This window comes from Fulmarus glacialis, unplaced genomic scaffold, assembly GCF_000690835.1.
Source record: "Fulmarus glacialis isolate BGI_N327 unplaced genomic scaffold, ASM69083v1 scaffold1013, whole genome shotgun sequence".
In the NCBI taxonomy this organism is placed as follows: Eukaryota; Metazoa; Chordata; class Aves; order Procellariiformes; family Procellariidae; genus Fulmarus; species Fulmarus glacialis.
In genome coordinates this window covers 432-15,000 of record NW_009203358.1, presented here as the reverse complement: position 1 = coordinate 15,000, position 14,569 = coordinate 432, and the positions used below count along the sequence as shown (strand labels likewise).

The 14,569-nt window shown below is 37.1% G+C and overlaps 1 protein-coding gene across 1 annotated transcript in view; it reads right to left on the bottom strand.

Annotated features, from left to right (window-relative positions):
• Positions 1-10,094, bottom strand: part of FH (fumarate hydratase) — a gene marked incomplete at its 5' end in the record, with an annotated part of 11,768 nt that extends 1,674 nt beyond the window's left edge. Inside the window, 7 exons of the mRNA XM_009574589.1 lie at positions 669-796; positions 2,080-2,283; positions 4,118-4,283; positions 5,242-5,424; positions 6,368-6,544; positions 9,073-9,183; positions 9,960-10,094. Coding sequence (XP_009572884.1) covers positions 669-796; positions 2,080-2,283; positions 4,118-4,283; positions 5,242-5,424; positions 6,368-6,544; positions 9,073-9,183; positions 9,960-10,094 — 1,104 coding nt within the window. The remainder of the gene's footprint in view (positions 1-668; positions 797-2,079; positions 2,284-4,117; positions 4,284-5,241; positions 5,425-6,367; positions 6,545-9,072; positions 9,184-9,959) is intronic.
• Positions 10,095-14,569: the final 4,475 nt, after the last annotated feature.

Here is a 14,569-nt window from a genome sequence, read left to right as displayed (position 1 = left end):
TTTGTGCCTCTTATTTCTAACAAGATGACAAAATCTCAAAAATTTTCTTTTTATTTCTATTTAATATTAAGATCTTTTCCATAAGTCACCTTCATTCTTTTTAAACTATCATCACTACACTAACAGCTATACTATTCATTCAACATCTTACACACAGTATGTATGTTGGTGTATCCTGCTTACACTGTAGAAGGCAGACATTATTTTAAATACTGGAGTCTAAGACTAATCATTTACAATTTTACATGACTCACTTGCCAAAAGCATGTAATCCTTTAGTATTCAGCAGTAACAGAAATCAGTGACAGATAATTGCTAAAGAAAAAAAATCCTCATTTTTAGCTAAAATACCAAATTCTCTTCAGCTTTGGACAAAATTTTGTCTCTATGTTCCCCTCTCCCTGCTTCCTTAGGCTGATGATAAGCATACATTTTTAGGATAAAAGCTTATCTGCATGAGATAGTTTCATGTAAAAAACATTGCCAGTTCCCTGTCAAAATAACAAGAACTTGCCATACAAAAGAATAAAATTTGTTCTCACATTTTTATCAGCTTCTCTGGTGCTTGTATTGACCAATTATTCACTGAGGTTTTTTTTCCCTGAGTTACCTGATTGCACAAATGATGATTTTAAAAGTCCTAGATATTTAAAACTTTATGAACTTACCATCATGGGCTTAAAAACATTCAGTTCAAAGTGTCCATTGCTACCTCCTACAGTAACAGCAACATGGTTTCCCATAACTTGGGCTGCGACCATGGTTACAGCTTCACACTGGGTAGGGTTTACTTTTCCTGGTTGTGGAAGGGAGAGAAAAAGGTAACCAAAGAAGGAAAAAAAAAAACCCATCAGCACTTCCCTCATTTACCAAATGGGCTGCGACCATGGTTACAGCTTCACACTGGGTAGGGTTTACTTTTCCTGGTTGTGGAAGGGAGAGAAAAAGGTTACCAAAGAAGGAAAAAAAAAACCCATCAGCACTTCCCTCGTTTACCAAATCACACCCAACAGAAGATGTTTCATAGGAGGTAACATGTCTTACTCATCTGTATCTGTGCACCACAGAAAAGAAATAATTGCCATAAATGATATTAAATTCACTGTACTATTCCAGTAATTCAGCTAGGATTTTTAAAGCAGCTATGGCTGCTTTAGCAATCTACCAAGATTTTGAGAGCTGGATAAAATGTGCATGAGCTAAGCAGCTGTTAATTGCTATGGTTCTTAATAGTCAAGAGATTATAACCTGTCTTTATTCGTGTAAGTAAGCATTTCTGATAAATCATTACCAAATCTCAGTCAACTTAAGAAAAGTATTACTAATTTGTTAGAATTACTTTGTAATAAAATTAATTCACTTTGTTTACTTTATCAGGAGAAAAAAACAACCAAACAAATTAGAGTGACCTCCTAACAAGAAAGTTTTATGGTTGCTTTCATTTCTAGAAATAATCCTAATAAGAACATTCATTATCTGCTTTTTTGAAAGCCAGATATGCTCACGACCAGTTTCTTTTATAATTTATCACACAGGAAGAATATGCTTAGAACAGTTTTGGATGTACAATATTCACATACACATACTTTCTTTAGGAGGGAGGCGCGGAATGATTACTAATATTATTCCTTCCTTTCTTATCCTCGCATACACTGGGATCATTGCAGAGGAGAACATGTGAGTACATAACGCTAATCTATGTTCTATGCTAAGAAGACAGAAGTCAATTTACATCATGATATTGCTACAATTCATAAAAGCTTGTTTCACCAAAGTCTTTACACAAAAATTGTAGAGAACTTGCAATTCTAAAAGAAGGTTTTGAGAAGTATACTTGTATTAATAAAGTCATATTATATGTTTACAGATACTATTCTCCACCAAATACTTCGCAATGAACAGCTGTGCAAGCAAGTATTTTTAGAAACACAAATTTTGGTAAAATATGGCAGAAGATAAAAACTGACAGAAGTGTTGAATCATGGACTTACTGACATTTGTTTGGTTAAGTATCTGTTAAGAGTTAACAGTCCAAAACAAAAGAAACAGGCAATTTTTCTCGGTATGTTTTCTCTGTACCTGGCATGATGCTGCTTCCTGGTTCATTTTCAGGCAGAATGAGTTCTCCTAGTCCAGAGCGTGGTCCAGAACCCAGGAAACGAATATCATTAGCTATTTTCATCAGACTACATGCCACTGTGTTCATAGCTCCACTGAGTTCAACTAGAGCATCATGAGCCGCAAGAGCTTCAAACTTATTCGGAGCAGTGACAAAAGGCAAACCTACAGGGAGAGCAGGAAATATTAAACCAGTGAGGCACTTCCTTGCAGACATAAACCAGATAATCAAACACATAATTAGCTTAATAAATAAAAAAATAATAATGACACTGTAAGATCATCTCTCTTCTCTAGACCTTTCCTCACAAACATATTTCTTAAACAGACTAAATTTAATACAAAAGACACAACAGAAGTCACTAAAATGTGAAAGAATATGAAATTGGCCCATCTACTCACAACAAAGGTACAAATTTCAAGCTTTCATACTGTGTTGCATACTAAGCATTGCTTTGCAACACAGTACTTTGTGAATGTCAAGAATCCCTTACAAGTTAGCCCAAACTTAAGTATTTCTTCCATTAAATCAAGTTAGATTCTTTAGATTGTCAGTTGCCAGGATGCTTTCTCCCATTTATGAAAATTGAGGTTTTTGCAGCACAGTGCAGACATTAGGATAAATAAAAAGTAATCACAATGGAATTAGCTGCTTAAAGAAAAAAGATGCATCCAAGTATCAGCACTGGAAGGGAACAACAAACCAGACAGAACATGTGCAAGCTGATTCAGACTTAGGAGGATGACTGAAACTGCTGCCAACAGCAAGAACACAGGAGCAATTGAAGCAACAGCGCTGTTTACATTAATTAAATGCCTGAAATTTAACGCTAGGTTCCATAATGAAAAACATTTCTTCAGGGCTTTGCCCTGGAAGAAAAGTCTCAGCAGAATTTTATTAATGGTAATAGACATCACTAAGGACTGACGGTGGGCTGGACTTCTGCCCCACAAAACTACTGGTCTGAGCTTACATTGCCAGTTCAAACGAGCAGCATAACCCCATAATTTCTAGTGTTCTGCAGTTCCTGCCAAACACCAAATCCCACCCAATTTCGCACAGGCTTCTGAATTGCATAGCTGCCTTCTCAGTTGCAGAGATCATTCCAAACTTTCCCTATTGCCTTTGCCAATAAATTTCCCCTGTACGAACATGTGGAACTTCAATAGTCCGTTTAAAACAATACTTGTGTTAAACTTGTACAACCTGCCCATATGGTACACCTAACAAACGTTAAGACGGGAGAGCTTCCTAACACCACCAATGGCTCCTTCAAGTCCCAAAACAAGGCCTGTACTGCTTCTCAGCAGCTGTTGCTTATGACAAGTTACTTCTTCCCTCTCAGGATACAAGAAAGTCTTGACCCTCTACAAGACAGTGAATAATAGATCCATTAAAACAAAACTATTGTTCTTAAGCAGTTTCAGATTTTACAGCAAATTTAAATGACAGACATACATTTTGTGGGTATTTTAAAAACTGATACTGTGACACAGAAGACCTGGTTTACGGATCAAAAAACTCAATGGCTCTGTAAATTAAGTTTTAAGACCTATAAAGACAGCATCAAAAAATCAGACAGCTAACTTTTTACTCTTTCACATGAAAAAACATAGTGGCTTTGGGAGGGTTTTTTCCCCTTCTTTTGTGCCAAGTCACTGTAGATTAAGAGAGCCAGAGGAGCAAAGATCAAGACAGAAGCATTATAGCTGGGCTAATAATAGAAGCCTGAAACTGCATCCATCTCCAATAAGCCCTGCTCAGAAGAACATGGTAATTTCAGTCACTTTCAATGCACTGAGTATAATTATAAAAATACATTGCATGAAAAATCTTAAGTACAAGGCATATAACATACGGCATTAACAGAAAGTTTCACGTTAAAATATAAATACAATTTGAGCTTATGAGAAGTACAGAAACTGAAAAATTTAGTTTGAATTTCACTGTATGTTCATATACTGCTTTACTGATAACTCCGAAATAATCATTCCTCACCCGTCAGTTCAGCCACTTTAGCAGCAACTTTCTCAGCAAAGCCAATTCTTGTGTTTAATCCTGTACCAACTGCAGTCCCGCCAGCTGCCAGCTGATACACTCTTGGCATGGTTGATTCAATCCTAGCCACACCATATTTAATTTGTTGCACATAGCCACTAAATTCCTTTGAAAGAAAGGAGGACAAAATAAAGGAACAAAGACAACAACCAAGAATAAGCACCTAGAATTATTTAGATTTTTGATTGGACTAATTTCTTCAAAAACCTGAAGGCACTGAACTTTACCCAAATGCTAAATCTTAACATGTCTTCATTAAGAGGGAAAGTTTACATATATTAGAAGACTGCTTTCACACTACAAACAATTACACATAAAAACAACCTACATATATAAAAATGTAAACACAACACATCTTTCTCTTGCCTTTTACCTCAGTTGTGTACTTAGCAGGATCCGAATCCAAGGTAAATCAGCTCTCAGATTAAACTAATGTGCTCAAGGTACAATTAGAGAAACAGATCTTGGGCTTTGTTCACTTAATTTTAGTTAGTAAAAACCCCACCTATGCATTCTTGGAAAAAATCCACAAATTTTACATGGATTTTTATCAATTCAGTTTAAGCTAATTCATTACCAAATTAATGTAACATAAGCCATTCTTGACAATATGATAACAAAGATTTGCTATCGTATATATATGATCATATAGAAAAGATTTTTGTTCAAAATACTTAGTAGTTTTCTGTGTTGGTAAAACCTCATTTATATAAGCTTACAGATTACAGACTACCTACCTTCTTCCTTCCAATGTCAGCGTAACAGAAATATCACGTTGTGTTATTTGGTAATGGAACATCTTTTAAAAATCATTTATATCTTACTAGTGTTAGAAGTAAAACACACATGGGAAAAAATTAAGAAAATTGATGATGCAGTTATTGGAGTACAGCATCCAGCAAACTCCAATAAAGATGAAAGTACTCTGACTGAGATTCAGCCACTCTCCTATAATTTCTCTTAAAACTATCAACTTAATTTAGGTGTCCTCAAGTTTGCCTCAGTTTCCTCCAATATATTTACAAGAAATTTCCAAACAAAAGCATAATTTGTTTTTTTTTTACCTGTCCAAGCGTAAGTGGAACAGCATCTTGTGTATGAGTGCGCCCTATTTTTATGATTTGGGAAAATTCTTTGGATTTTGCTTCAAGTGCATTCTGTAGCTTCTTTAGTCCAGGTAACAACACCTCATTAACCTCCTGGGCAGCAGCAATATGCATTGCCGTTGGGAAAGTGTCGTTTGAACTCTGTGAAGGAAGTTCAAGAAATTTATTTACAAGCTTTTCTCACCATTGTTGCTGTAAGAGGTACATGTGTGGCTTTATTCTCTTTATTTTATAAACAAGAAGAAACTAAACTAAGAGTAAGCAAATTAGGAATGTTCCACAAGTCAATCTGCAGGAATAATCAAATCTTCCAAATTCCAGTCCAGCACCTTATTGATAAAATCAACTTTTTATAACTATACCCACAGAAAGTTAACTTGAGTAGATTGTTCACAACAACATTGGGACAAAAAAAAAAAGAATTACTATAGTAGTTATGAGAGACAGGTAACAAATGGATGGATGATTTTAAAAGAATTGTAGGTGACTTTAAAACACCTATGTGTTGCTTTGATGTTAAATCCATAGTTCCCAGGATATTGAGTAATCACAAAAGATCAGCAAGGGATATAACCAAGTCAGTGGCTTAAACTTCAGTTAATCTGAAGGAAATATTAAGAGTGAAGTATAATAAAAAGGCCTACCACGATCCTTGGGGAAAAATTAACCCAAGTTAAATGACTTTAGCCATTTTTTTTTTTTTTCTACATGCTTTATGTAATGCATTATGGAGATAACAGTTGTAAGTATCCAACCTTTAGAAACTGGATCTATATTTAACTTCTTTAAGACTGTGTCAGTAGCAGTGGTTGTCACCAGGCCACGTCTGCCCACTACCTCATGTGTGAATTCATCTGTCATGAATGAGTTCAAAATTTTTAATCTAAAAAGCTCATGCTGTCACTGACCAACATTTTAAAGTTCATTTAAATTGAAAAACCTGGAAAATTGCTGCCCAAGCTGTACACAAAACTCCTTTTTTTTTTTTTTTTTAAATCTAAACAGTGGCTATAAGAGAATTCAAAATTCACAATTAAAAAACATACTTTTGACATTAAAAGTAGTACAATACAACTATAATGACCTGGCTTTTGTTAACATGATCATTCGGATGTACTGGGTTTTTGCTCCCCAGTTTGCCCCCCATTATCTCAATAGCTCTATTGCTGATGACTTCATTGACATTCATATTGGTTTGAGTTCCAGACCCAGTCTGCCACACCACCAATGGGAAGTGATCATTTAATTTTCCTTCAGCTACCTATAATGGAAAAAGAGAGAGAAAAGTTGTTCTACTGGAACAAAAAAAAAAAAAAAAAAAAGGCATAAACTTGAGAATTTTATAGCTAAAATTCAAATAATGTTCTCCATTATATTTGTAAATTTACATATAACAATTGTGAATTTATACCAGAATAATTAAAGAGTTTGATGTAATACCAGATATTAAAAGGGCAAAAACTTTTGCTATGCTTTTTGAAGATGCTGAATTCTTAAACACAGAGAAATACATTTGATTTCATGTTCTGCAGTCATTGAAAGAAAAGATTTTTAAAAGGTACTTTGGGTTATATCTTCTGTTTCCCAAACAATGCAGATGATTTTGTAAGTCCAAAAACATCCCCCCCTTCCCAAATTTTAAAGCAATTCAGATTCTAATCTTCCTGGGTAGGACTAGAGGTAGTACGTGCTGGTTCTCCCTTCCACAGTTATTTGCTCAGCTTAGTAAGATCTCCCAGGGAAGGAAAATATGTTAAGTAGTTTCTCAACCAGAGCATGTAAGGTGCTTCAAGGTACTAATTCAGTGTTGTGTGCCTCCTTGGGTCATGACCACCCTTTGGGTGTCAGAAACAGCAGTTTTCGGACAGCACTTACCTGTTTACAAACTCCTCATCAGCACGGATGCACTGCTTTCTCCTAGGAAATCAAGCTCAACAGCTGCACAGTTTTATCATGAACACTGATCACAACTATACAACAATCTGAATTAGCGGAATTCAGAAGTCCATTCCTTATGGCAAAGAGTCCCCCAGAAGAAGTGTTTTTGCCAAAGGTCATCTGTCATGCACATGCAGTACATGACATCTGCAAGATTGGACTCTGAAATTTCTCCAGAAATAAATTTCATACAGGGAAGTTCCAGACCTCTTATACCTGTGGACATTAGATTTTGCATCAACACAATGAGCCAGCGGATGGTTGCTGGTATCAAACACCTTCTTCCTGTAAGGCAAGCTTTCCCTAATACCGCCCTGGACCTACATGGCTTTAAATTGAGAGGTGCCTAAAAAGGACTCGTGACTGTCTTTACTGTACCTGAACTGTAACTGAATATGTTACACATATAAACAAGTAAGAGAACCACATGGACTTAAAAAGATTCATACGTACTGACTTGCTGATTACCCATGGGAACAAGGTCCTGATCAGCCAAAAATGACTATACCAACTTACATCTTCTGTAGGTAGGCTATGACAACTACTATCTCAAATCAAAACAGAACAACAGGTACAAATAGTCTCCTGTTTGATCTACATTTTTTGGAGCCTGTTGAGCCTTAGATGCATTTAGAGATTATTGTAAATGTGTGTTTGTGATAGTATCAAAACCCGTGCTCAGAAGTATCACCACCACACATACTAGCCTCAGAAAAATTGAGAATGCAAAGCAAAGGATCGTTGTCACAACTCTGAGGCTAGACAACTATCTCCAGATTATCAGGATACATCAGTCCTCCTAGAATTATGCTTTTCAGGGAAGAATCTTATGTATTTCCCATCTTATACAGAGGCAAAGTTCCCACCTCCAAGAGTAACTTGATTCCTTGCTGTCTCTCTTTCTTTTTCAGTTATATTAGAAAATTATTTTGGAGGTAAGGGAAAGGCTATTACTGCAGGAGTGTTTTTAAAACACAACAAAAAAGCCCCAAACAACTTTCAGAACCCACGAATCTAAACTAAGTAGCCTTTAGCCACCAAAACTTCGGATCCACCTTTAACTAGGAGAACCCTAGAAACCACAAGCAGAGACTGGACATATTCTGGAGTCCTCCAAAGCTCTTGGGTCTTGGGACTTATGGTGCTACAGTTGGTAGAAAGAAGATAAGGCTTCTGCAAATACTGAAATGTTTTGAAGCTAGTCAGACCAAGAAAGCTCTGTAAAACAATGCTTCTAGGTAAATAATCTGTTGATTTACACAAAGCAACACATCTGATATTACCATACTTCAAATAATGATCATTCAAAACTCTGTGCACTTGGGTGGCATTTATCCTGAGAAAGAGGAGATGCCTCTGTGTGTCACATCATATCCTCTTTAGCTATAAAAGTGATACTTAAAAAGCACAGATTTACTAGTAAGCTTAAGTCTGAAGAAGAAATAGACTAGTAACAGAGAAACTATTCAGATTGCAGATGGTCTTCACATTACCAAGATGCAATTGCTTAACAGATTGGAGACTTCCAAAACGAAAAAGCTTTGCTTGGCATGTCAGACTTCACATTAGCTGAATGAACTGAGATTCCATTCCCCTCCTAGGTTTTTTTATACCATTCATCTGGTAAGAGTCAGCACTATGCAAGTAATGAGTAGTCTTAATAGAGGGGAAAAATCAGATTGTTTTTATAACTTAAGTATCAAAATGTATTTGAACATTTTGTCACTTCTATAAATGTAAAAAGTAAAATAGTAAAACATTATATTAAGTACATGATTTCTCACTCTGAAAACAAAATTTACTAACAAAAATACAATGACAGTTCTAGTATTTTGAACAGTTTGTTCCTACCTCATTTGCTGCCTTTACAATAGCATTAGCAATCTTTGGGTCGAGACCGTAATCTTGATTTACTTCAGCAGCTGCTCTCTTCAAGATGCCAAAAGCCCTTATAACTTGAACCTGAGACACAAGAGTAAGTTTAAATATGTAATTCCCCCCCCCCCAAAGGACATTTTAGGAACCTATAGTGCAGGTCTAGTTCTAAACCAAACTTCTGAACTTAAATCCAGGAGTAGCCCATCAACCAAACAGAAGAGCAATCAGGTCACGTGACCTGTGCTCCCATTAACAGTAATATTTATCCAAGCAGTCCAGAAAGCAGAACACAGCTCATTCTTTCTCTGTAAGTCCAGATATGCTTTGTGCATTGAAAAAGATTACATGCAATAAAATGAACAGAAAAGGAGAACTGGCTCTATTTCTAAAATAGCCTTTTTGAGGGCAAACTGACATATGTTTCAGCACATGCAAAACCAGTGCATGACAAAGTGCATGCACACTAATGCTCTATGCACAGCTTCACGTGAAAAAGTAACTTTGTATCAACTCATGCTACACTGAACATCTTCAATAACAAACTGCATAACGCTATAGCAAACAAATTATTCCACTCAGTCTTTCATCTCCAGAAAAATGAAAGATAGATTTCTATTCATCCTGGTTATTAAAAAAAATTAAGCAACACAATAAAATAATTATTCAAAAGCAACATTCAATTTATTCAAATGCACCAAAAAATATTTCTACCACAGAACAATATATTGCCATGGAATTTCTAACTTTAAAACTCTAAGTTGCTCATATTCCCAGCAAAAGTCTAAAAAGAAGGTATTCACTCTCACATCCAAAACATACTTAAAGAGAAAAAAACATGAACACAGCTTTAAATGACTTACTGGCATTCTTTCTGAAACACCTCCAATCTTAAAGTTCATTGTAGATCTTACAGTCTGGGCACCATAGTATCTGTCACTTGGGACCTTCAATTCACCAAATGTATCATATTCTATCCTAAAAGCCTCTTGAGTGGACTATAGAAAAGGAAAAAAATGTATTTCAAACACTGGTAAACAGCACAACCTTTTTGAAAGCAGACACAGTTAAGAAAAAAGGTGCAAGAAGGGGGAAAAACCCAAAACAAAGACACACAGCTAGTCATAGGTAACTTTGAAGATGTAATCAGAAGAATAAGACATTTTTCTAGTTTCAGCACCTGTCTCACTAAAAGTCACAACTACTAACATTATGTAGCCTACCAGACCCACCGGTGACAGGCAGCATTGCAAGACTTAAGACCTCAGCTGCCCACTGTATGAAACGTCATCCTGACAAAAGACTCAGTTTCTTCTTTTCAAAGAATTAGTAACTTATCTTACAATTTACAGAATTGGTGTTTTTTAAAACCAAACTGAAGAACTAGTATGGTAAGAATTCAGCTGGCATCCGCCCAGGCAACATACATGTAACACAATCACTATTTGAAATCCACACTGCACATGGGACAGAAGAAAAATACTGGAAGGGAGCAACTGACTAATTCAGTACCAAGTTACTGACACTTGATTATCTTCTTAAGCCTAATAAACCAGCAATACAGTTGCCCTAGCTGTGCAACAGGAAGAAACTGCATCTAGTTATATTTTGTGCAATATTTCTGTAAGGCAATATTTCTGTATCACATAAACACCTAGCATGCATTATTATCTAACACAGCCAGAGGTAAATTAATTTTAGCTGACCTACACCAACTAAAAAGTAAATTTTTACTTTTTGTGAAACAACCCATTCATTTGTGATGATGTGATCACATTCACACACAGCTCTACAAAGATTATGGGACTGGACAGGAAGCGAGAGCAGTTCACTCTTCCTCTCCCCACTCTTTGGTCAGCAAAGTCCCAATTTTCTTTGAGAAAGGTGTTCATTCTTCCCCAGAAGAGGAGATTACCTTCTTGCAGAGTCTTCGGGAAGGGGAAGAAATCTTTTTTAATTCTTAATCATAGATGGAGTAAAACAATCCCAGCTCCATAGGCAGAGTATATACCTATACAATGCCAGGCTCTGACCTATCCATGACCCTCAAGGGTGAGTCCTTGGGAGAGCTCTATCATAGAATCATAGAGTAGTTTGGATTGGAAGGGACCTTTAAAGATCATCTAGTCCAACCCCCCTGCAATGAGCATCAAGTCAGTGCATCAATCAGAGCATCAACTCAGCGTTGCAGCGCAGTGAAAGAAAATCAAATGTTAGGAACTGTTAAGAAAAGCAGAGGATACAAGAAGAAACATCGCTGTGTCATGATGGTTCATCTGCACTTTGAAGTCTTTGTGCAGATTTGATTCTTTCATCCCAAAAAGCGTATTGTTGGAAACAGTTCAAAGAAAGGCAATAAGGCCTAAGGTAGGGAACAGCTTCTTAAGGCGGCTAAATTTTTCATTCAGAAAAGAGACAACTTGGGGTTTGAAGGAAAACTGAGGTCAATAAAAGCATCAGTAGCCGGGCAATGGGTGTTAGCTGCTGTCTCTTCCAATACAAGAAACAGAAGCCATAACATTGGGCTAGTAGGAGTCAGGTTCAAAGCCAGCAAAAGGAAGCAGCTCTTCACACAAGTAGCAGACTGACAAAACTCACTGCCAGCTGATGCTACGGATGCAAGAAGCCCGCACGAGTTCAGGGAAAGCGAGATAAGCACTCAGAAGCGAGATCTAAACTGGGTTATTATGCAGACAAACCACAGACTTAGGAAATCCCCTGATGTGAAAACGAGGAATCTGGGTCAGAGTAACAGGAAAGCATCGTATATGTTTGCACAGTTCTCACTCTTCCCTAGGTGTCCACTTCTGAAGTCAGACTGTTCCTCTCTTTTCTTGGTCCATTTTACTTGCTCCTTGCTTGGTGGGTCTCAGTCTTCTTGGACAGGAGCACAGTTGGGTATTGGGCAGAACACCCTCACCAGCAACACTGGCTTTCTGCAGCAGCCTGTCCAGGTCTGCATCACCATGGATGGCAAGCTGCAAGTGATAGTTCCAGCCTTTTTACTGTCCTAAGTGGCATTCCCAGCCAGGTGGAGACACTCTGCCATCAGGTACTCCAGCAGTCACATACCGGAGACGCCAGTCCCACTCACTTAGGGCACTTTCGCAGAGTAGGTGGTGCACGTGACCAAACAAAAACTGCAGCCCAGCCCACAAACAGCAAGGGTTAGCTCTTGCTGTCCCACTCCCCACACCCTGTGTTTTGGCTGATGCTCTCCCAGACACTGACCCCAGAAGAATACAAAGCTTAGCGTGGACCAGTATGCCATTCCTATATTCTTTAATCCTCTTTATCCTATTTTAATCACTTAGCATTCATTTACACGCTAACAAGAAAGAGAATATACTCAGCACTTACTTAGTATCTTACTACCAAAAGTGTTTAATGGGGATGCTTGTTACTGTATGTGTGCATATACTAAGATTCCAACAGTAGATATCATTGATGCACAGTCTCTGAAATCCCTGCTTCTGCTATCTGGACACCTCGTGTAAGCAGAGAATGTCAAGCTTTTCCTCGAGCCGGATAAGCAGAACCAATTCCATTTCCATGCCCAGCTCTTGATATTGTGGTTCAATCACCAGAAGTATCCATACTCAAACAATATAAAAAAGTTAAAACTACCTGTAACCTTTTAGACAAAAAAGCTAGCAGTTGTACAATTGATTCCTCAAACGTACATAATTCCAATGTCAACAATGGTGAAACAAAGGTAAATAGGATCATATCTCCTCGTACAAGTACCTTTTAACAAATAAATCCTGTTAGTAAAAAAAATTACTTCCCTAGCCAATTCCACATTACACACATTCACAAACTCCAATGAAGTTAACACGGTAAACTGCTTTAAGCTGAATGTCATTTGCTGATTAACAGAGTAAAAAGTAACATTAGGAAAAAAAGCAAAGTGATTTTTTTCATACATATTAAAAGTAACTAAACTAACTTCATCACTACTTTCGGACTAATGTAGCAGCCTGCAGAATGCACTGTCTGAATTTTAATGTAAAAACCATGCTTCTCCCACTCCTTAGATGGAATTCACCCTCTTGAGTGGCTTTATATCCCAGTTCCCATATCTAATGCAGTTTCTGCAGTTGCTCCCTGCCCTAGGGAACCTGCTGTAAAATGGTGCAACAGCAGATCGCTTGTGTCAACCCTCTACTCCCGCACCAATGGGCCATGGGAGGAGACCGAGCAACTCTGCCACAAGCCAAGGCAAACTCCTGTGCCCACTTAGTTTCCATCATAGCTACAGCAAGTCTCAGCTCAGAGCTACTATTCCGCACCTTTACAAAACAATTTTTTTTTTTTTGAAGCCTGACAAGGTGTGCTCTGCCCCCCAAAATCCCAAGAACCCATAGTCCAAAGCTGACAAGAGTTAAGCAAACATAACTGTACCTTTGCCTTGTTGCAGGGAACGAATCAGCTGCAACCCATTGCACCATAACGCACTGGAGATATTCACATGGCAGAACTGCTGCAATAATGTTTCCCATGGAAAATTACATTCTGATTTAAGGATGCAGCAACTTTTGGATACAAGTATTTCAGTTCAAAGAATCATCATTTTTAGCACATGAAAACCAATCTTTAAAGGCCACCAGAAAATGAAATTTGTGCTCAACCGCTCTCCTTTAGCAGATGAATGTTTCCGTTTTTAAGCAGTTTCTCCTTTATAATATCGAGTCACAAATTCTGAAATTTACTCTTTAGAAACCAAAACAAAATATTTTACAACATTCAGCCGAAGAAGGAAAGAACATTATGACCACAATTCCATTTAAAACATCTTGTGCAATTTAGTTAAAGCTAATGACACAATAGTCATACCGTAGGACAACATGCACGTTTGATTGTGTCTACACAAGGTGTTCCAAAACAAACTCTTGCTGCTGAAAAATCTCTGCAAACATCAAAAAGTGGTGGGTTTTTTTTTTTAATTTAAATACTCTTTGGTATTTTTTTTTGTACATTTTCCTTTTAGAAATAAAAACATACAAAGTTTTCCTGTAAGAATTCAAGGGCTGTTTGAGTTCCAAATTCACTGAGGGACATTTTGCTATAACTACTGCTGTTATTTAAACTCAAGCAACTAATAACGCGTATTTACAGGATAGATCATATTTCTGACAGCCAAAGATCAAAACACATATGTTTCTTGTAAGACTGCAGCTCTTCTTAAATACTGGGTCTTCAACAAGTAAATGAAGACCATGATCTATAATGTGTTTCTTGGACGATGCCACAAAAGAAAGATAAAAAAGGGAACTATCTCATAGGCCAATGGTTTATGAGTTACACAACCTGTGTCGGAGCAGACTTTCTTATACAGGTACGTTTCATTCGCCATTTGGAAGCTTAGGTTTTTTATGCTATTTTCTATACCTTAATCAATATCACAGATTGGGAATAAATGTTCTAGTGAATTTTATTAAAAGTATCAAATCCTAAACACCCCACTTTCTGC